This window comes from Lissotriton vulgaris, chromosome 5 (genome assembly GCF_964263255.1).
Source record: "Lissotriton vulgaris chromosome 5, aLisVul1.2, whole genome shotgun sequence".
In the NCBI taxonomy this organism is placed as follows: domain Eukaryota; kingdom Metazoa; phylum Chordata; class Amphibia; order Caudata; family Salamandridae; genus Lissotriton; species Lissotriton vulgaris.
Window position 1 is genome coordinate 210341519 of NC_141693.1, and position 23551 is coordinate 210365069.

The following is a 23551-nucleotide window of genomic DNA, read 5'->3' on the forward strand; positions in this document are numbered from 1 at the left end:
GTACGCCTTCGTGGCTCAGGATAGACGCCAGGATATACGTGTGGGGCGAAAGGGCTCACGGAGCCGAGCGACTATGCGGCCATTTCGTATGCCTGCTTGGCTCCTCCCCCCGCCCCTGACTGTTAAAGCAGCACATTGTGGTGGAGTTTGTCTGTGAGCATCTGTATCAGTCTTCCTTTGATGGTGGGTAGGAGAGCCTTCAACACCAAAGAAACTGACCCCATCAAACTAATGCAGAGTCGAGTTTCTGCTGGACACCAGAGGCCTCTGATCTCCACATCTTTTTGATGGTCTCCCCAAACCAGCAGTGATGCCTCAATGACCACCGTCGGCTCTGGGTGGGGGCAAGGAGAGGGGACAGTTATGGATTCATTTGTGGCCCAGTAGCCACCACTGCAGATCTTTTTCAGTATCCTCTGAACTCCAGACGAAATCCAACTGATCCCCTTATGTTCTTCTGGGATTTGAGGTCTGGGAGGGCTCCAACACTACACCCCCATAGTCCGCCCATCTCTGCCATATTTGATGGTGTTTCTGAGGCCAACCCCTAGCCTTGTATACTGCTATTTCTAATTCCATACAATGATCTGCCAGGGATCGGGATGTCTCAGACTGCCACTCTCATGCTAGGTCAGGCTTGGCTAAAGTTAGGGCCAAAATAATACAGATTGTCAATGCCTATTACACCTGAATCTGTCAGTAAGATGAAGAAATGTTAATTTAGGGTCCAGCGGGATCAACCAGGAGAGGACTTCTCCTAGGCAGGCCGTCACTCCATGCCAGAATCCCTTGGGACAGATCCACACTGTATGAATAAAGGTGTCCACATCCTCACCATATTTGAGACAAGTTGGAGAGGCAATCAACCCCATATGCCAGAGTCTATGGTGTGCAAGATAAATCCTATGGAGGTACTTAAATTGGATCAACCTGAGTCGCGCTGCAATAGAAGCTGCCCAAGATGCCACTTGTGCCTACGTCAAGTCATCATTTTCTATAGTCTGCACGTACACCTACAATGCTGCCGGAAGGGCTAAGAAGGTGTCTGACTGGTTTGAAAGAAGTGTTTGGTAGATCTTAGCGACTTTATGATCTCCCAGATCACCCATAAGGAGTTTGCTCCCTAAGGTATTATGATGAGGGATGTCGGTCAATGTGGTAATGTACAGGGTGAGAGCATGGCAAAGCTGAAGGTATCTATGAAATTGGCTGCGGTGCAGCGCATATTCTGACTTTAGAGCCTGGAATGATTTCAATACTGTATCCTGCATAATATCTCCCAGGATAGAAATCCCGATCAGATCACATTTATGAAAACCCACTAATGCAGCCACTGGGGTTATTACACCGCCCTTCCACAGTGGTGATGCCATTCTGTGAGTCTGCCCCACCACCACACCCACCAGAGAGAGCAACACCAGAGATGGAATGCGACCTTTGTTGTTTGTGGAAAAGAACTCCTGTCTACGTAAAGATAGGAGAGAATAGGGGTTTCCCCCATTGTCCACTGCTCTGACACATAAGCGCTGTGATCCTGGAGACCATACCATCTGTCACTGATTACAAGGGGATGGGCAGCGCTGTAGAACGATTTAACCCTTTGTGTGCGTCGGACGTCTGGGTGTGAGGATCGACTTAGCTGCGCCTGCCTAACATGCAAACAAACTACGACTCCCATGATCCTATGGGAGAGGAAGTACTCAAGGCGAAGCAGCGCATCTGAGGATGCGCGTAATTTTGTTCTTTTCCTTGGTTCCTGTCATTCCTGGCGGTGGAAGTTTCGGATTGCCGGCAGGATTGTGCCTTGCCCCGAGTGTTGGTTCCTGAGCGGGCATCCAGTTCTTCGATGCCGTGATCGACTCTGTGAGAAACGGTAGGATTTGTCCAGAAGCAGAGCGCAGTGGTGGGACGCCACGCGCCGCCGTTTCTTACCGTTTACATTTCTCTGTATGCGCAATTACACCCAGAACAAAAGCAGAGAGCGGTAGTGAAAGTTAACTACGCGCTGCTGTTTTTTTCTCTTGTGAAGATTCCTGTTGTGACATTTTGACATGAAACGGAACGTGGTGGCGGTCGCAGCCACGCGTTACCGGCTTCATAAATTTGAACACTAACTTGTGGTGATTTATTGGAGCGCAGTGGTAGGAAGCCAAGTGTCACCATTTACAGTGTGTTTTCTCGATCTTGATTAAGAAGCTGAGCGCTGTGGTGGCTGCCACGCGTTACAGTATTCTATTACACTTGAGAACAAGGGAAGGGATTTAAGTATTGGTGACTTAAACCAAATATTGGCCAACATTTTTTTTGCATTCCTTACATTTTACTTTGGATCTCTTATTATTGAACTAAAACCTCAAATTGCATTGTTCAATACTATGGGGATGATTCTACAATCCTGTTACATAATTTCCTTGGCCAAAGAAGAAAGGGAAAGGCCTATCAAAGATAAATAGGAACCAGTATTTTGAAATGCCTGATTAGAGTCTTATGATTGCTTATAGAACCAGGAAAACGGTCTTGGGAGTATATCATATTGACTACAGAGTTCATTTATATGCCAGGTCTCATTCCCTGCTGTTCCTTCACTTTCCTTTCCCTCGCCTGATGGTTCAAATACCCTGTATATAATAATCAGGATGTTGTAACATCTGGAGGTGGACCCTTACTTGCATCAACCGAATTCTGCGGAGCACAACCTGACAGAATTACGCGCCCACAAATATTGCTCCGCCCGATTCGGTTGATTACGGTAATGGATTCCATGGAGGACGTCCTCCAGGCGTTAGTCTTGGTACAACAAGAGTTGGCTTCCTCTAGGGCAGAGACCGCCGCTCTAAGAGAAAAAGTAGACAAATTAGCTAGGAATCCATTTGATGCTTCTCCACTCAATCATCAAATACAGGTTACAGTTCCGCCTCCCATCCCTTTAGCTAGTCCAGAAAGATATTCTGGGGATCCATCAAAAACACAAGTATTTTTGACACAAATTATGTTACATTTTCCATGTAAAACTGCTTAATTCCCCAACAACCATTTCAGGGTGGCATTTGCCATATCGTTTTTGGTTGGGGATGCTGCAAATTGGGCAGTACCTTTAGTAAGGAACAACAATGCTATGTTATCAGATTGGGCTGCCTTTAGGACAGAATTTGAGAGGGTTTTTGACCGGAGGGCAGCTACGTTCAGCGCGGATAAAGAATTACTCGAACTCAAACAGGGTAGAAATGATCTAGTGACATACTAGACCACCTTTAATAGGTTGGTGGCCGAAACCGCTTGGCCCGAAGAGAAGCAAATGTCCTTATTTTACCAGGGTTTGAGGGAAGGTTTAAAGGACATCATAGCCCAAATAGACCCAAAACCAGTGACTTGTGCAGATATGATAAATCTAACCTTGAGATTGGATGGGAGATTATCAGAGAGAGGAGGTAAGAGAAGAAAGTGGGATAGAGGATATTACAGGTCAGAAATGTCTCCTCGCAAGCTCATGGTATCCTCAGAGACTGGTAAGGAACCCAAGGAAATCGATGCTGTCCGAGCCCCTTTATCCAAACAAGAAAGAGAGAGTCGTAGAGTGCAAGGACTTTGCATGTACTGTGGTAAAAAAGGCCACTATGTGCGGGAATGCCCCTCCAAACCAAAGACCACGGGAGTTGGTCCAGAAATAAAAGAATAGCAGTGTCATCTATTACTCCGGTTGCATGGAGTAGGGAGGAAGCAGGTGAGGATGTAGCTAAAGAGAAGAATTGGAAGATCCCTCCTTTGACTATTATGGCTTTAAGTGACACAGAGTCACACATAGTGCTTCCCATGAGTATAGAGAGTAATCAATGTTATCATCAGGTTTTGGTTGGATAGATTCGGGGGCCACAGGTAATTTTGACAGTGGGTTGGTGACAAGTCTTGCCTTAAATCGGTGTCTAGGGAAACACCTGAGGAGGTAGTGGACGTTGATGGCAAACCTTTGAAGTCCGGTCTTATTACTGAACAAACAGAAGTGGTGGTGTTAACTGTTCCAGTTGTCAATGGTAGACATAGAGACGAACTGTCTTTGAACATAATTGACGCCCCACAATATGAAGTCATTTTAGGAATGCCGTGGTTAAGCCATCATAATCCTTCCATTAACTGGAAAACAAAGACTGTGCAGTTCTTGTCTGAGGAATGCCAAAGCTATTTCCTCTCACACGAACCCACTAAAGCCGCCACATTAATGATTCCTTACATATTAGCTACCGCAGTTGAAAAGGAGGTGGTTTTGCCCAGTGAATACCACTCCTACAGAGATGTTTTAGTGAGATCCAGGCAGAGCAGTTGCCACCCCACAGAGAGTATGACTGCGGGTTAGACCTGGTTGATGGGGCTACCATCCCAGCATATCGGGTTTATGCACTGTCTGTACCAGAGACAATCCATTTAAAAGATTATTTGGATCATTATTTAAGGATAGGTTTCATCAGGCCTTCCCGTTCACCAGCAGCTTCTCCTTTGTTTTTTATTGCAAAAGTGAATGGAGACTTGAGGGCGTGTGTGGACTATCGCATGCTAAACAAGCACACCATACGCAACAGATATCCTTTGCCCCTTATATCTGTGTTACTAGATCAAGTGAGAGATGCCAGGATTTACACCAGGCTAGATTTGAGGGGAGTGTATCACTTGGTCCGTGTTCGTGAAGGGGACGAGTGCAAAACAGCCTTCAAGACACGTTATGGGCTTTATGAATATACTGTAATGCCGTTCGGCCTTTGTCACAATCCGGCGGCTTTTCAGTATTTACTGAATGATGTTTTGAAGGAATGTGTGGACTTGTGTATGGTGGTGTACATAGATGACATTCTTATCTATTCTGAGGAAATCGCTGTACATACAAGACAAGTGAGAAACGCATTACAGAAACTGCGAGATCACAGTCTATTTTGTAAATTAAGCAAATGCGAGTTTGGAGTGACTGAGGTAGAATTTCTGGGAGTCATACTTTGCCCGGAAGGTTGCATATGTCTGAGCGAAAGGTACAGGCGGTACAGACATGGCCCACTCCCCAAAGCGTGAGAGATGTCCAGTGTTTTCTCGGTTTTGCGAATTATTATCGCAGATTCATCCTCCGATTTTCCCAGGAAGCAATCCCTTTGTCACGTCTATTCATAAAAGGAGTCCCTTTCCAATGGTCCAGTGAAGCAGAGGCGGCCTTTGAGTATCTCAGCAGGCTTTTACATCGGCACTGGTGCTTGCTCATCCCAAACCAGAGTTCCCTTTTGTGGTTGAGGCGGATGCTTCAGATGAAGTAGTTGGAGCTATTTTGTCACTGAGAGACCAGATCACTGGTCAACTCCATCCTGTGGCCTATCTGTCCAAGAAACTGAGTGTAGCCAAAAGAAACTACACAATCGCTGAAAAAGAGCTACTAGCGATCAAGAAGGCCTTTCAAGAATGGAGACAGTACTTGTGGGGGGCGGTTTTCCCAGCTACAGTGTACTCAGACCATGGGAACCTTCAATATAATAAGACAGCTCGGCATCTCACTCAACGGCAAATGAGGTGGATGCTATTCTTTGCTCAATAGGAGTTTGTAATTACCTTCAGGCCTGAGGGTGAAAACCGGAAGGCAGACTCACTTTCCCGACAGATGAGCATGGGTGAATCTAATGACAAATCAGCCCTAGAGGCCATTGTAGAACCTGCAAAGGTGATTTGTGTGGTGGATGCGGAAAACTTTTTGGACAAGGTCAGAAAATCAAAAAACAAAGTAGATTGGTTGTCCTGGCCAACAAAAGAAAGTGGTCCCAATATGAAACAGGTGCTTCCATTTGTTAACAATAAATTGTTTTTGCCCACAACTGGTTTGCAGAGGAGAGCATACTCCTGGTGTCATGATTCTCGGGTAGCAGGACATCCAGAAATACATAAAACACTCCAGTTAATACAAAGGTATTTCTGGTGGAAAACTATGCAATCTGACATTTCCTCTTGGGTGGCTCAATGTAAGGTCTGTGCCAGAGCCAAGAAAGAAACAGGTATGAAAAAAAGAAAGTTGATGACTATGCCTACTCAAAGAAGACCTTGGCAGAACATCAGTCTGGATTTCGTGACAGGGTTACCGCTTGATCAGGAAAAACATCAATATTGGTGGTCATAGATAGTCTCACCAAGTTGGGACATTTTATTCCTTGTACAAATCTACCCACTGCGGGGCAGACCGCGCAGTTGTTGTTGAGTAATGTCATTCGCCTACATGGAGTGCCTGAAGTAATTGTATCGGACAGAGGACCTCAGTTCATAGCCAGGTTTTGGAAAAGCTGGTGTCAGGCTCTTCATATCACTTCTGCGCTTTCCACCAGTTTCCACCCACAAACAGACGGGCAGACGGAAAGACTAAACCAACCCTGAAAAAATGTCTCCTTGGTTACGCTGGGGAGGCCCAAGAGTCGTGGGTATCCATGTTGTGGATGGCAGAAGTGTCATACAACAATGCTTGGCATAGTTCTTTGGGGGTGTCTCCTTTTGTGCAACATATGGCTTTGATGCAAGAATCCTTCCCATAAAAATCCCGGAAGCTGAGGAAAATCAGCTGACTGTCATTGAACAAATGAGACACCTGCACTCGGTACATAGGAATGTCAGAAGCCATCTGCTTAAGGCAAAGCGGGACTACAAGAGGTGGGAAGATCGGCACAGGAAAGATGGGCCCGAATATTAGGTAGGGGACAAGGTGTGGCTCTCCACCAAGAACATCCGCTTTAAGCTACGAAGTATTTTTCACCCTAGATTCATCGGCCCATACGTCATTCAGAAAAGGATTAACCCTGTGGCATACAAACTTAAGCTGCCCGGTACGCTGCGAATCCACCCAGTGTTTCATTGCAATCTGTTGAAACCCGCATTGTCGGCGCGACGACGAGCCCTTCCGCCGGTGATAGAATATTTTACTGGCCATGGAAAAGGGCCTACAGAGCAGCTTGGCGGCCCTGGGTTCAAAAATGGACGCCCTCACATACAGGATGGACAAGATGGCGGAGCGGATAGACAAGCACGCAAAAAAAGGTTGGACATGTCTGAGAGAAGATTAACGGAGGTGGAGGAGGCACATACGGAGCTGGACACAAGCCACAAAAAAATTGAAAAGCTCATGCAGACGCTACAGGACAAGGCTGAGGATTTGGAAGCGAGGTCTCGCCGCAGCAACCTGAGAATCACGGGTCTTCCTGAGACGACGCAGACAGGCAACATGGAGCGCTTCATAGAGAAGCTACTGACCACCCTGCTGGGGGAGGCCTCTTTCTCGGATGTTTGTGGTGGAACGCGCCCACCGTTCCCTGGGTCCGCGCCCTCGCCCGGGGGCCCCACCGCGACCAATCATTGCAAAATTGCTCAACTACAGAGACAGGAATACCGCTCTGCGATTGGCCAGAGAGAAGAAAACATTGCAGAACGAAGGATCAGAAATCTCTCTATATCTCGACTTTACTGCCAGAGTGCAGGAGGCGCGGAAGCACTTCACACCGTACAAACGTCAGCTTAGAGACCTGGGCCTAGACTATGCGATGCTGTACCCAGCGAAATTGAGAACAGACAGGGGCACTCACACCTGTTTACAGACCCCAGGGCCCTACAACAAGCCCTCAAAAACTGGTTGTGAGAGCGACGTAAGGAAGCCTCAGAGCCAAGGGACAACGTTGAAGTGAGCAGCAGACTGGATGAGCAGGAGTGAAGGCCCACTGACGGCTGGCTTCACGGGGTGGTAAGGTGCAGAACTTGTGACTGGGCTAAAGCTGCCCTCTGCATGCCAGCTGGCCAGACTGTGGTAGGACTTGAGGCACTACACTCAGGTACCAAATGTGATTGTAGTAGTGAGCCTGGGCAGTTTTTGTAACTAAGGGTGATAACGACTCCTGGGTGCGCCTAGCTCCAGGCGGCGCCAAACTGTTTTCTGCGGATTGCCATATAAATGTAGTGATGTGGACTGTTAATGTTAGACCCAGTGCAGGGAGAGGACGCTGATTGATATCCTGCATGCAGTGGTGAGGGTCTTGCTAAGAGAGGCCTTTCGCCCCTGAGGCGACTAGTGCTAACAATGTACCACAATGTGTAACGAGCGACGCGCCACAGTGTAGATCATTCCAACACTGATTACTGGTGGTACAGCGACCTTGGCCCCCGTGCGCAATGCTACCAATATACACTCCACGGTTGTTTGTTAGACAATTGAGGGTTAGACCAAGGGGGAGGGAGGGAGGTACAGGGTTCGGCAAGGCCAATTTGGGGGAGGTCTGCTGTGGGACGGTTTTGTTGCTCTATGAGTGAGTTGAAGGGAGGAGGCGGATTTCTTTTTTACGCGCACACACTGCTCACCCTGGGCTCGGGAGATTCCTCGCGGTACAAGATGCGCCCACGTGAGAGACATGGCTAACACACCAGAGTCAACCACAAGTGATCAGCCTTCTGTGATCAGAACACTCACGTGGAAGGCTCGGGGCCTTAACGACCACCGAAAGCTATGTAAGGTCTTAAGCTACTTACAACGGCAGAGAATTGACTTAGCCCTCTTACAAGAGACCCACCTGCCGCTCTCAAGCAAGATGCTGCTTGTTAGGGGACTGGCGGGCAACTCCGCAGCGGCAGGTTTCACGACACACGCCAGGGGGGTATTGACGTGGGTTAACCCGAAATCGAAGCGAACACTGTCACTTATAAAGGCGGATCAGGAGGGCAGATTTGTTATCTCTCTTTGCAAGGGGATGGGCTTGGAGCTACTAGTTGTAAACGTTTATGGACCGAACTACGCCTCCCTGGACATTTACCGGGATTTTGCGACAGTTTCACGCACATATTCCACTGTTCAGGTATTACGGGGGGAGACCTCAATTTAGTTCTTAACCCTGCCATAGATATATCTGCCGGCTCATTGCGCAGACCCTCAGCTGCTGTGAAACCTTACTTGCGGAACTCGTAAACTTGGACCTAGAGTATGTCTGGAGATGCAGGCACCCGACACAGGGGGGTTACACTCTCTATTCTGCGTACCACAATATCCACACCAGAATGGACTACTGGCTTGCGTCCTCCTCTCTGATGGGGTGCATCAAGGATTGCACAGTACTGACCCGCACGCTGTCTGATCACTCCCCGCTTCTGCTAGTTCTGGTGACTCCCAAAAGAGGATCCCGCCATTTACGTGGCGCTTTCCCCCATATTCACTGCTTGATCCGCTGTTCAAGGGCGAGATGGCGGAAGCGATAGACACTTTCTTTGAGACTAATATTGGGTCGGTAGACAGCTTCCAGACGGTGTGGGAAGCCTTTAAAGTGTTCATCAGGGGCATTGCCATGGCCACACACTCTAGTGTGTTGAAATCAATTAGACAGAGGCTATTGAGTTTAGAGAAACGATTGACAGTCTTAGAGCAACGACAGCGGCTTACGCCGGACGCGACAGTAGCTGATGAAATACAGTCCCTTATAACTGAATACAATGAGGAAGCAGACAGGGAGGTATGACACATGGGGAAATACGCCACTGCGCGAACATATGGAGAGGGGGAGCGCCCAAGCTTGTTACTTGCACGATTACTCAAGGGCAGTGGAAGAAGGTCACATATTACAGAGCTGAAAAGGCCTGACGGCCAAGTGGTCACGGACGAATCGGATATTGCGAACGAGTTCAGAATCTATTAAGCAGATCTGTACTCCTCAAGAGGCGGAGACGTGTCAGAGGCCACGGCGGATTATTTAGAACACATAGACCTACCCATGCTAACGAGCGCGCATCGAGAGTTCCTGATGCTTCCGATAGAGAAAGACAAAATCACGGAAGCCATGGCGAGCATGCGCTCTGGTAGCGTGCCGGGAGCCGATGGCCTCACAGTAGGTTTTTACAAGGCATTCCAAGATAAACTGATTCCGCACTTATCCTCACTATTCGACGACATCTGTGTAGAGGGCAGCATGCCACAATCTATGAGGAAGGCCCTTATAGTCACAATACTTAAGCCAGATAAACCACACGACGAGTGCAGCTCGTACAGACCCCTATCACTCCTCAATGTAGACGCTAAAGTGCTAGCGACCCGACTGGCGCTCTTGGCGCCCAAGCTGGAGGCTCCAGAGCAGGCTGGTTTTATCCCCAGCAGAAGTTTGACTTCTAATATTCGCACGGTTCTGGGTGCCATGCAGCATGTTAAACAGGAGGCGAAGGCTGTTGCTGTTTTCCTCGATATGGAGAAGACCTTTGATTCGGTCGAATGGCCCTTCATGAAACATGTGCTGCAGCGCATGGGATTGGGAGAACCATTTCTGCAAATGCTGGGAGCCCTATACCATAACCCGACGGCTAGACTCAGAGTGGGCGACTTAGTTACGGACTCCTTTCCCATTTGTAGGGGGACTAGGCAGGGGTGCCCGTTATCCCCCTTGCTGTACGCTCTGGTGGCTGAGCCGTTGGCCTGCGCACTGTGTGAATACCACAGCAACGAGGGTGTGAGCTTCCCGTCGTATAAAATAGTTGTATCAAAATATGCAGATGACACACTGTTGTATGTAAGGGACCCTGAAACCAGCCTATCATCAATGCTCAGAGATGTAGTTTCGGAGCGCTCTCAGGACTAAGGGTCAACTGGTCGAAGTCGATGGCCTTCCCCTTAACACCAGTGACCAGTAGATTTAAGATGGAATTCCCGCTGCAGTGGACGGAGGACCCAGTTGGATATCTTGGAGTACGTCTGCACTCGAACTCGGTCACTCTATTCAAAGATAATTATGGGGTTGCCTATAGCAAATTGGAAGACAACGTAGAAGCGTGGTGCAGACTACCACTATCCCCGATGGGGCGAATAGCTATCATGCATATGGTGATACTGCCCAGATTCCTTTTCCTGTTCAGTGCCATTCCAATGGTATTATCGAAGGCCTTCTCTCATACCATGACGCAGCTCATGATCAAGCTGGTGTGGGCAGGCAAGCAACCTAGGGTAAAATGGACTGTCCTCACTCTACCACACAGTATGGGCGGACTGGGTGCTCCGAACCTAGAGCTCTATTATAGAGTGGCGCAGGCCGCACACCTGCACACGTGTATACACAGAGATGCGAACATACCTCATGTGAGGATGGAAAGGGTCTTTGCGGACCCACTGCCTCTCCCGGCCACGATATTCAGTCCAATGGACGACGGACGGGCATACTAGATTCAATCACAGCTAGGAACCATGCCTGGCACTCTCTTCTGCAGGCACAGAGTGGCGCCTTGTTATATTCCCCGATCGTGCCTCTGGAATGGACTCTCTGGCTGCTGCCGGCTAGGGAGAGAGGTGTGGTACAGGCACTAAACACATTGGGTATAAGATTGGCTGGTGACCTATTCCTAGATGGCACAGTCAAGACCTGGGATCAGATAGCAACAGAAGGGGCAGCGGCTCTGCTGCTGCATCGTTTCCAATATCACAGGGTTCGTAGTGCTCTAAAAGACCTACTGGGGCCCGACATGGCGGAACCGCCAGAGGTTTCAGAACTCACATAGGTTATCGAAACGGAGACGCCCCGGAAGTTACTAACACATTTATACAGAATAGCACAATCGCATCAAGAACAAAAGCTCAGTAAAGCCAGAGTGGCCTGGCAAAAAGACCTGCAGGTCACCATTGACGACAGTAGGTGGAGGTATTGCTGTACGAGCACACAAAAGATATCACTGAACAGCAGGCACAGACTAATACATTTCAAATTCCTACAAAGAATGTACTACACCCCCGAGAGGCTACATAGATACGGTCTAAGACAGACTGCTGAATGCGAGCGATGCCACGAACCAGTCGCTGACTTTATGCATCTCGCTTGGCGCTGCCCTGGGGTATTGCAATACTGGGACACCATTTTTTCAGCAGTAAACTCAATATTGGAAATTGAACTGACCCAGCGCTGGCACTGCTAGGCTACTCCAAGGGCTTGCCAGTAGCAATTAGAAGACTTGTGGACATAGGGATGCTAATAGCTAGGCGCGGGGTGGCGTGCTGCTGGATGAGGGGCCCGCTCCCGACGGCTAAGCGATGGAGGCGCGATCTGTTGTATTGCTGCACGCAGGCTGAGCACTATAGCGAGCTCCTTCCCCTGAGAAGCAGACCTAAAAACTTCTGGGGCCTATACCAGACCCACCTTAGAACAGACGAGACCGTAACCACTGCAGCGGAGGAACAAGGGATGGAGATGCTGAGGTCAGGCGCACCACTAGTGCCGGGAGATGTTGAGTGTCAAATACAGGGGGATGACACGCAACGCTAGACCCCAGAGCTGTAGAGGAGTAGCAGCCAGAGGAGAAGCGATAGATAAGGGAAGGGGGATGCGGATATGAGGCGAGCCTACGCCGCTATGCAGAATCAATTAGAGTGTTGAGAGGCTTGGCACTGGTCTAACTATAACATATATTGGGACCAGCGGGCTGGACTGGAAAGTGTCTGACTTCAGGTCGGTGTTTCCTGAGACTTGTTAGTGGGCATGGTTACCAGCTTACGGGGGCGGGGTGAGTGCGATTTGGGGGGGTATTCTTTGCTCTATTCTGAGATGTTAAGAACCTTCGGAGGGTGAGACTATTGAAGGGAGGATCAGGATCAGCTAAGGATGAGAAATGGACGATAGAGACCCGGAGCCCTTTATTGAAGCGAATGGTAAGACATCCTTAAACCAGAACATGTATGGTATAATGCACTATTAATGTTTGTCCTGCCGCCGGACCCCAGGGTTGACAGCTAAAAGGCAGTGTAAAACTCGAAATTCCATGATCTATTCTTCTTACCCAACTGCCGCCGGCCTTCCAGTTGTGTGCAATGGGCAGGTTGTTTATCAGAGGAAAGAGCAATAAAGGTTTTTGAAAAATTAAAAAAAAAATCAAAAGCATGTATTACTTTATATAGATTCCCGCGGGATCAGGTTCAGTGCGGGGAGCGGGGGGGACAATGGCTGAGCTCATTGTTCTTGTGCAATGCAATGCTTTTAGAACTGGCGGTGCTGGGAGTGGAGTGTAAGTGGACCCATCCCACTTAAAGCCCTGGGCAATGGGTATATAAGTTAACAATAACATGCTCCCGCATGACCTGCAGCACTGTCATGTGATGTGATGTGACTTGAGTGTGCCCGGGTCTGGTTGTAAGATCACGGGCGTGGGAGGGGGCGGGGTAGAGGCAGCAGCTCCACTCCATCTCCATCCATACTGATTAGAATAGGTCAATAGGATTTCCCGCTCCCGCCAAATTCGATGCAAATAACGCTGCAGCCTGCAATTGAAAATCAGACTCACTGAAAAACCTTCAGAATTGTGCAGTGTGAGCAGGCTGGGCCACAAAGGTGGAATAAGCTACAAATTATACTTGTCTTCCGGAGAGACATCTGTTGCCAAGTGTTTTCCCTGATGCCACGCAGGGCACAGACCACCAGCCTCTGATTGTCCCCCTTAAACTGTTTTCTCAGAGTTCGCCTTGAGACAATCAGCCTACACCATCCTGAAAAAAACAAAAAAAATCAGGACATTTGGTATTCTGCACTAGCTAAGTATGGGACCGTCACAGACAACTCAATTGCAGCTGTGGGGCACAGAGATAGGGAATGTGGACACTCTATATAGCAATCAAGGGAACAGAATTCTGGTCCAGTGACGTGACACTTGCTGCTGAGAACTGTGTGTGTGACGTGCTGGCTCCACCTGAATTCTGGCAAGGCTGACTGAAACCTTAATCCTTGTATGAACAACTGGTGCCTCGCAGCCTCATAGGGGGGGGGGCAGGCTTAGGGTGACTGTCAGTGGTAGTGGCTCTGGTACCCAAGCAGTCGCATGCATCAGCGCCTGCAGGCAACCCTCTTCAGTGCACTGAAAGGTAGGCAGGACATGCAGCCCAGCTGCCTCCTGCCCTTGACCACCCAGCGCCAAAAAGAACATATGGGCATATGTCTGTGCGTGCGCCACCGCCCCATGGTGTAAAGACTTACAGTGTGTAAGTGAAGACACAGCCTCAGCAGAGGGTTACCAAATAAATGGACTATTTTAATATATTTATCATTTGACCGAGTAAGCAAAGGGGCCTCGGAAGGGTGCAGCAACCCCTTCGGCCACTGGAAGTGACAAAGTGACTCATATAAGTGCATTTCATGATTTTATTCAGCTTATCTGTTTAGACTAGTGGTTTCATAACATTTTGGTTTATTTTGTCACATAAGCTATGTAAAAGTTGTATCTTTTTGAAGTCATAGACTTAGTCAATGCATAGAGACTCTCTATGAAAAAGGGCATACCCGCCTATCCCAGTATTGTCCTTTAGCTCAAATCAGCACATAGAGCACTGTGATTGTCCCTTTTCAATGCATTAGTGATCTCAGCTAATTTATTCCAAACTTGTGCTTTAAATGCACTTTTGATTGAATCTTTTCCAAAATTTTCACAGGGCAGGGGAACCTCCTATCAAAACCTTACCATGAGGAAGGCTCCTCCCTTGCTGAAAAACATCTGTCTTTTCGCAGTGCCAGTTGAGGATGTGGGTGGGGCTAATAGAGGAAGTGGGAGGAACTAATGGAGGAAGTGGGTGGAGCCAGAGAAAAGTAGGTGAGGCCTCCGACAAAGATTTGAGCACCTGCACTTCAAATTTTACAAATTAAGCACTGGGAAGGGCTTCCCCAGCTCCCGAGGCTGTTTGGATTGTTTCAGTGAAATGACGATCAGTGCGCACGTCGCACTGACGTCATTTCACTGAAACCAAACCTGAAATGAGTTGATAGGCTCATTTCAGTTTCACTGCCTACGTGCTTGTGGAGCTATCTCAGCCCCTCAGCACATAGCAAGATGGGAGGAATATGACTTGTTATTTCGCATACCATTACTTCGCAGCTTTTCACTTCGATGTTTATACTTAGCAATTTCCGTTACTACACAAGTTTTTAGTTGGCATACCTTTACATTGCAAGTGTTAATGTATGCAAACTAAAAATTTGCCTATTAATAAAAACAGACATTTTCCCCGCTTATTTTTCCTAACCCCTTTTCTTAATGTAAAAAAGACCCAACACTACGCTAAATACTAAATACAAATACACTACCCTACACATCACAAACTCTAAAACACTACCCAAACCGTCAAACACTACACTACCCTACACTACTCAAACACCACTACACTACCCTAAACCCTAAATCACTACCCCTGGGCGACCTTCACCCTTCCCCCATCCCGCTCCCTACACTCAAACACTACCCTACATGCACTCCTGACACTACCCTAAAAATTAAAACACTACCTTACACTACACAAACACCACAACACTAACCTAAACCCTAAATCACTACCCCCAGCATGACACTGCCCCTACCCCCATTCCTGTCCCAACTCCCAAACACTATCCTAAGCCATAAAACACTACCCTACACTATACAAAACCACAACACTACCCTAAACCCTAAAACACTACCCCCATCACACGACCCTGCCCCTAACCCCAAGAGGGTCCCTACACTGAAACACTACCCTGCACAACCCCCGACACTACCCTAAACACTTCCCTACACTAACACCACAACACTACACTAAACCCTAAAACACTACACTAACACCACAACACTACCCTAAACCCTAAAACACTACCCCAGCACGACACTGTCCCTACCCCCATTCCTGTCCCTACTCCCAAACACTACCCTTCAAGACCCCAGACACTACCCTAAACCCAAATACACTACTCTACACAAACACAACTACACTACCCTTAAACCAAAAAGACTACCTCCTGCACGACCCCCCCCCCACCCTAAACCCTTAAATATTCTGGCTTCCTGCGTCGTCAGTGTTGCACGTTGTTGTGATGAAACGGAAGCGCGTCTGTTTCCACACAACGGTGTGGATAGCCTTTACTTCACAAGTGTTACAACGCATGTGATGTATCAACTTGCGTAGTAAAGGTTACGCGTTGTAACATAGCATACATTGTAACGCTTGCGAAGTAATGGTATAAAGTGTAACAGCCGCCTACTAATGGATGTTTACCAGATGGGAGAGCTATCACTGGAAAGGGTAGAATCTCCAATTCGCAAATGGGTCTCAGGCTCTGCGGCCATCAGGGAAAACCTACCAAATCCAGACATTTCTGAAAATTAGACACCCAGGTAGCCCAGGGAGGTGTGGCTTGCGTGGATCTCCAAACATTTTCCTACCCAGAATCCCCTGCAAACCCCAAATTTAGCTAAATAAAAAAAAAATCACAGTTTCCTCACTTTTCTGTGTGGGAAAGTTGTGGGATCACCGTGCCGCCACAAATTTCCTACCACAAAGTTTTCCCCCCAGGTCTCCCGCTAAAATTGATACCTCACTTGTGTGGGTAGTTCTAGTGACCGCAACAGGAAATGGCCCAAAACATACTGTGAAGACTTCAAAATTATCGATTGCAAAACGACCTGCGTTTTTGGTCCCGGGCTCAGCAGCAATCTAGGGAAACCTACCAAACCCAGACATTTCTGAAAATTTGACACCCAGGGGAGTCCAAGGAGTTGTGGCTTACATGGATGTCCCAGCATATTGCTACCCAGAATCCCCTGCAAACCTCAAACTTCGCAAAAAAAACCCACATTTTCCTCACTTTTCTGCATGGGAAAATTGTGGGATCACCGGGTTGCCACAAATTTCCGACCACCCAGCACACCCCCAGGTCTCCCGATAAAAATGGTATCAAACTTGTGCGGGAAGGCCTAGAGCCCGTGACTGGAAATGGCCTAAACCGTACTGTGGAGACTTCAAAATTATTGATTGCAAAACAACCTGTTTTTTGTGAGGGAGTCACCTTCATTTTTGGTTCCGGACTCTGTGGCCATCTACGGAAACCTACCAAACCCAAACATTTATGGAAACTAGACACCCAGGAGAATCCAGGGAGGTGCAGCGTGTTTGGATCTCCCAACTTTTTCCAACCCCATTTTTTTCTCATATTTCTGTGTTGGATTACTGCGCCTCACAACTATCCTATCACCCAGCGTTCCCCTCCATCTCCCGAGTAAAATGATACATCACTTGTGTGGGTGTCTATTGCAGAATCCCCTAAAAACATATATAAAAAAAATAGAGCTCGCTGTGCTGTGCCCTCAATCCCTATGTTTTAGGCCCTTCCCAGTCGCAGGCCCGTGGCCCACCCACATAAGTGAGGTAACTTTTTACTCAGGAGACTGAGGGAAACAGTGAATGGCAGGACATGTGTGTTAGCGCGGTGATCCTTGACACATTTGGTAAAAAAATTTGATTTATTTAGCTACATTAGAGGTTTGCAGGGGATTTTGGGTAGGAAAGCATTGGGGGATCCACGCAAGCCACACCTCTCTGGACTTCCCAAGGTGTTTAGTAGTTTTTCAGAAATGTCTGGGTTTTATACGTTTCCCTAGATGGCCGCTGAGCTCAGGACCAAAAACGCAGGTGCCCCCTATCTATCACAAAACGACCTGGTCTTGCATGGGTGGCACCTGCAATTCCAACACTTTCCAACAATACCTCTCTCCTCTGCCTATGTGCTCAGGGGCTGAGATAGCCCCCTGAGTATGTAGGCAGTGAAACTGAAACGAGGCGATCAGCTCATTTCAGTTTCAATGAAAGACATCAGCGCGCCATATGCGCTGATCATCATTTCACTGAAAAAATCAGTACAGCCTTGGGAGCTGGAGAAGCTTTTTCCCAGCTCCTGAGGCTGTTGTGATATAAATGAAATCCCCCTGGAGCATGCACTAGAGGGATTTTCAGTGCCATGTGGTTGGACTTGCGGGAGCCATCGAACGCACATGAGCACTTTTGCGTCGGACAGCTCCCGCGCGTCCAACGCATGCAAGGGGTAATGATATGGGATGGTTACTCGTGAAATGTAGAAAAAGTGTTCCAATTTGTGGGTATGGTATATAAACTCATGTCTAATCTCCCATCGCAACAGTGATATTCAAAAATCCAAAAGGTTTATTTTTTGGGAGTTGACAGTCATTGTAAACTTGAGATCAGCCGATCTTTGATTTAATCATTCATTAAATGCTTATGTCAAATTTAGACCCATGCCAAATGGCAAAGAGGTCATCAATATATCTACATAATTTGGTAATCCAGTCATTGAAAGGGTTGCTACTTCGAAATATCAATTTTTCTTTAAATAGTGACAAAGAGGTCTGCTATTTCTTGGGTGATAGAATGTACATCCCATTGCATTGGTTTAAAGATGAAAACGTTTTTTAAAGCATAATGAAGCTAAGTCCACTACAAATTATGTCAAACAGCATATGGCTGTTTTCTTCCATCTAACAGCTCCCTAATGACTTCAATTGCCTCGTACTTAGTGATTTTAGTGTATATGGATGGTTTGGCGCTGGGCCTGGAGCAAGAGTTGGCTTTACATATGGCGATAAAATATTACTCACCTTAAAAAAAAAATTGAAATTCAATGGAAAAAAAAGTAACGTTATCTCTAGTAACTAGGACTCACATTCTCACCATGCACTGCTTGACCTCACATATTTGATCACTCATGATACGTTCTATGACATCATTCATAAAATCACAGCAACATCTGAAATTAGATAATTGATGACAACACTGTGCATGGTGGGTGCGCAAGTTCATTCCTACTAAATGTTCTGATTATCCAGGAACACTCTCTATCGTAAGGAGACTATTACATCATACACTCGGATTAGGCAGTTAAAGTGTTGAGCCTGCATTCCCTCCTGTGCAATGCTAGATACGGAGTATGCTCTAATATTTAAGACCTGCTGTGCAATGGTCTTTAGACAAGAAGTAAAGACGCCACTTGGAGATGCTTGCGACACAGCGTAAAAGCCTGGAATGCCTTATGAATTCAGCTGGGAAATGCAAAATGCGTTACTCGCATACAATGTTGGAAATTGGCACATAGAAGGCCAGAGAACAATCAGAACGCGCACCTCAGTGCCACAGTGAAAGATACCATGAAAAGGGAAAAGGGAAGAAATATACATCTTTAATATAGGAAAAAACAAAGAGAAAGTAGAGCTATAATTGTTTTCAGAAACAAATTGAGTCAGTGTAAGAATATATAATATAATCCACTAGCCACAAGCTACACAAACTATGGAGTGGAGAAAGTCAAAGAGATAAGGATCTCTTATTCTTCTGGGCATGAGCACCAGAAAAGTGAAGGTATCTTTTTTGGTTCAGAAGAGTTTAGGTCTCCTACCATGAAAGTCTGTACCGCCGCTAACTGGCACTTGGTAAGAAGAGCATAGCACTTAATATGGCACTATTGGACAAGAGCCACCAACCACAGCGAACACTCGCAGTTTTCCATCCAAATTCAAGAAACAGAAGGTGAAAAGAGAACTCAGGAAAACTTCCAGCTATTTTTGCCTACCTTAGTACCAAGAAAGCACCATTTCTGTAACTTTTATTGCCTTACAACCTAGAAATGATACAACAGTAGCATGAGACCTCTTTGAAAAAGACAGTTGTTGAAATAATATGAATCAGGAGCACAAGGTTGATCCTTCACAAGACTGACTATGGGGCAAAGTGACAACCTTTACGAAAGGACCGCTACTGACAAATCAAATAAGAGGCTCCACGTGCAAGAATTCATCCCTATCATATGAAGCAGTATCTTCAATGTTGGTGAATATTGGAATGGACTTCCTGGCAACAAACCATCCAATCCTGGCCTATTTTTATCTAGTCACACAGGAGCACTAACGGTCAAACAAGTACAAAAGAAGAAGCAGATGAGGGATATAGCAGTAACCTACCCAAAGTGGCAACTCAAGCTAAACCAGAGTTTTTTTGCAAATTCCTCAATAAAGGAGGGATGCAGCACAGGGATCCATATCCCCGTGATGATGCTCCTTAGAGGCTCTGGATCCTTGAGACGTCCCTCAGCCTCCCATCATCTTTGCCTGGGTGTGAGGGGCACTCCACATACCAAGCACGCTCACCCCTGAATAAATGCATCTACATGTCTTCTCATTAACACTTTCCGGGTCGTACTTTCGCTTCTCACTGGCCAGTGCTATTCATGGGCAGAGTCAAGATCGGGTAGGCATGCTCTCTTTTTTGAAGACAACACAGCATACCTTCAGATCGGACAGTGTGAAAGTTGATGGTGCTTGTCCACATTGGGTACCACACCCCTTGATATGCTTAACCCTTTCGCTGCTGATGACGAGCTCAGCTCGTCATCACCCACGGGTGTCGTGTGCTGATGACGAGCTGAGCTCGTCATGAACAATGGGAAATAAGCAGGACCAGCACAGGGCAAAAATCCCCGCAGCAGCCATGTGGTTAAGAAGAGGTCAGTAAAAACTGTCCACACGCAACTGTTCTGTCTGAGGTGTGAGACCTCGGAGCCTGCATCCCACTGGGCAGTAACAGCTCAAAGTACTGGAAGCAATATCATGGAGTACGGCTTCTCAATAAGGGCATCTATTCTCTACTGGGTGGCAGCACCTTCTGCATGCTTGCCTTTTTAGAATTGTGGGATCACTCAGCAACGATTTCAATTAAGCAGTGAATTCAGGAAGTTAAAGTCTGAATAATAGGACTCCTGAACATGAAATGCTGTGGGCAGGGGGTCAAAAGAGAATAATGGATGCCCATGAACTACTGTAAAAAAACAGTGAAAGGTTACACTTGAAATGGCTGGTGTGGGGTGCAGGGATGGAAGGCAAGGAGTAAAGTTATTGAAATTGCAGTGCCAGTCATTTAGGCAGAGAAAAGGACACAGCCTTAAAATGCAGTCTTCAAATGCACCCACGCAGGCAAACGATATGCTTATTCTCAACTTTATATCTTAACTATTCCCTATTTGGTATTCTGAAACGCATTTTTGGAATATCACTCATTTCAAAATCAACCTAAGTAGATAACTGAATCGACTTGTGCAGTGCCAGCCTGGAGTACCCAGAGCAAGCTGTCAATGTATTATTTTACCTTGCAACATCTGTGAGGTCAAAGTCAGGCGCGCTCCATTGGTCGAGCATCTCAATGAGCCGGCGTTGCAGCTCTGGGTATTCTGAGACATATGCTTCCATGAGGTCGACCTTATTCAGAAGGTACAACGGAGTACACATCTACGGAAATAAAACAATCAGTGTGACAGACATTAAATGCATCAAGCAAGTAGCGACATAATAGATTGCCTTAGATAATGTTCTAACTTAATTCTTTTATATAAACCAGCGTGTTCAAATAATATCATGCACTGGAAACAGAGGATGAGGGAATCGTCTGCCTTACGACTAGTGTGTTGTGGATGTAAGCACCAAAGTGAGCAAAAGAAAAAAGTGATCCACACCTCACTTTGCTCAGTAATGGCCAATGGTTTTGTGAATAAATGAATGTTTTCCACGCACCACCAGGGACACGCCATGGATTTTGTCTTTAGTTAGTGTTTGAAAGTTCTCAAACAAAATTGGTTATGCGGATATTTCTAGTATGTACATATTCGATTTTTTTCTACTAATATCACATTTCTGCAACATCGAATTGTTCTCTAAATTGTATCTCCACAGAAAGGAAACGTGCCAATTTGTGGCAAACGTCAAGAATTTGTTAACAATTGCTGCTATTTCATTGGTCTCTGTCCCTAATATGAAGCAGTTACAGCCAACACCTGTGGCCAAAATCTCTTAGACAGTAGAGCAGAAAATATACACGCCCAGGCATGTGATATTCCTAATAAAAGCAGAATGGCTCACAATCTTATTGCAGCAGTTACAGACTGACTCATACTAGTGGTTATAAAATAATTTGGTTCAAAGTAGAAAACACTCATTATCCAGGTCTGGTGACAGAAAGTGGCCATTGGTGTGCATTCGACGCTATCTTTTGGATACAACATAGGCATAGTAAGTTCAGGATCTTCACCCAAACGTGCCCTGTTCAAGGTGCAGAGAGTAAAGTGGACGCAGGGGGAATGCATGGTACTGCATTGTGACAACGGTGCACGCCAACATTGATCCTTCCGAATTGCTGTGTTCTCAGCATCCACACCATCTGCACTCGAAAGCAAACATGCAGTTTACCATAGGAGGCCACGCTGCATGCTTCCAGAACATTTTCGAGTAGGAATTTAACTTCGAGTTAAAAGGAAAAATCCCCTTGGGTCCAAGGTTCCATTACGCCTCCCTCAGGTGATGGAACATCTATCCTGTCTGCTAGGTTAACCGCAGTTATTCCCAGTTTCGTTTCCAGGCATCAGTATCTGAAGGGTTTAATTGACTGTCTGCAGTTACAGTAAGTGAGGAATTTTTTGTAAGATTCAGAAATCAAGATGTCGGAAACTCCCATCAGGTCCCTTTTCTCACAATACCATAGAGGTGGAAAGTAAAGCAACCAATCACAAACTGTCCTACATGCTACTAGCATTGAGAATTTAACATGTAAATTATAAGTCTTACACACAGTATGTGTTAAAGTTATTTCTCAAAACTTAACCTACCTGCTAGTTTCAAGCCCTAGGGTTTTACAGCGTGCCTCTTGAACACAAACACCTACATTGTGAATGTGCCTGCCATTTCTGTTGGCGGTCATTCTTCAGTTCACGCTTCGATCCCGCTACTGTTGCATGGCAGGACATGACAATGGCCACTGTGGCAGGAAGACAGACTTGCAGGCACTCTGTGATCTTTATCACTCCTGACTTGTGACTGACTGCGCTCTCCCTAGGGCGGGGTCCCTGCTTCAATGAAACCCTCTAGAAAATCGTTAGTCCAACCAATCTCTACTTCTCCATTCATAATCGACTGTATGCAGCAGGTATGTAGACATTAACATGCCACAATCTTCCTCCCTATAGCTTCACTTGCGCCTTCTGGCAATTCACATCTCTGCTGAATTCTACCCTTATCCCATTTCTGGTTACATTCTCTTTAGGACAACGACAACCCCTTGGACTGGAACGTACCATGGTATTTTCACCTCATGCCTGCGGCCTCCACCTCAGTAAGGTACGAGCAGACTGCCTGACTTCGTCATTCTCTAGAATTTGTCTGCTATCTTCTGACTAAATACCTGCGTATGATCACGGAAGGACATAGGTGAAGACTTGCTACTGAGGCAATGCTTTTTTATCAAGCAAGTATGTAATTATGAAAACTAGCATTGGAAAATTCAACAGGTCTTGCCTATGTGAGAGCTAATGACTGCCAATGTCTTTAGCTATCCTGTACAGCAGCATGGCGGCTTTTCAGCATGGCTAAAAGTTAGTGGCATGGAACTGAGTGGCACAAAGAAGAGTTGAGTGCCATAGAATGAATAGGAGTGGTGTAGAGGGGACTGGAGTGGCGTAGAGGGGATTGGAGTGACAGAGGATATTGGAGTGGCATAGAAGAGAATGGAGTGGCATAGAAGATATTGGAGTGGCATAGAAGATATTGGAGTGGCATAGAAGATATTGGAGTGGCATAGAAGATATTATTATTATTTATTATTATTTGGACATTTTTAAAGCGCCTGGTGACGCCAGAAGGCGTGTCCCCGCGCTATGATAAGTGAGCAGTTGCCATCCCCCCCTCCCCCAGGAGCTACCTGCTAAAAAGGTAA

The 23551-nt window shown here is 46.6% G+C and overlaps 1 protein-coding gene across 2 annotated transcripts in view; it reads right to left on the reverse strand.

The window, feature by feature from the left end:
- Positions 1-23551, reverse strand: part of EXD3 (exonuclease 3'-5' domain containing 3) — a 2419489-nt gene that overhangs the window by 1473845 nt on the left and 922093 nt on the right. For both annotated transcript variants that reach the window (XM_086921181.1, XM_086921182.1), the window contains one exon: positions 20939-21078. In XM_086921181.1, the coding sequence (XP_086777307.1) occupies positions 20939-21078 (140 nt within the window). The remainder of the gene's footprint in view (positions 1-20938; positions 21079-23551) is intronic.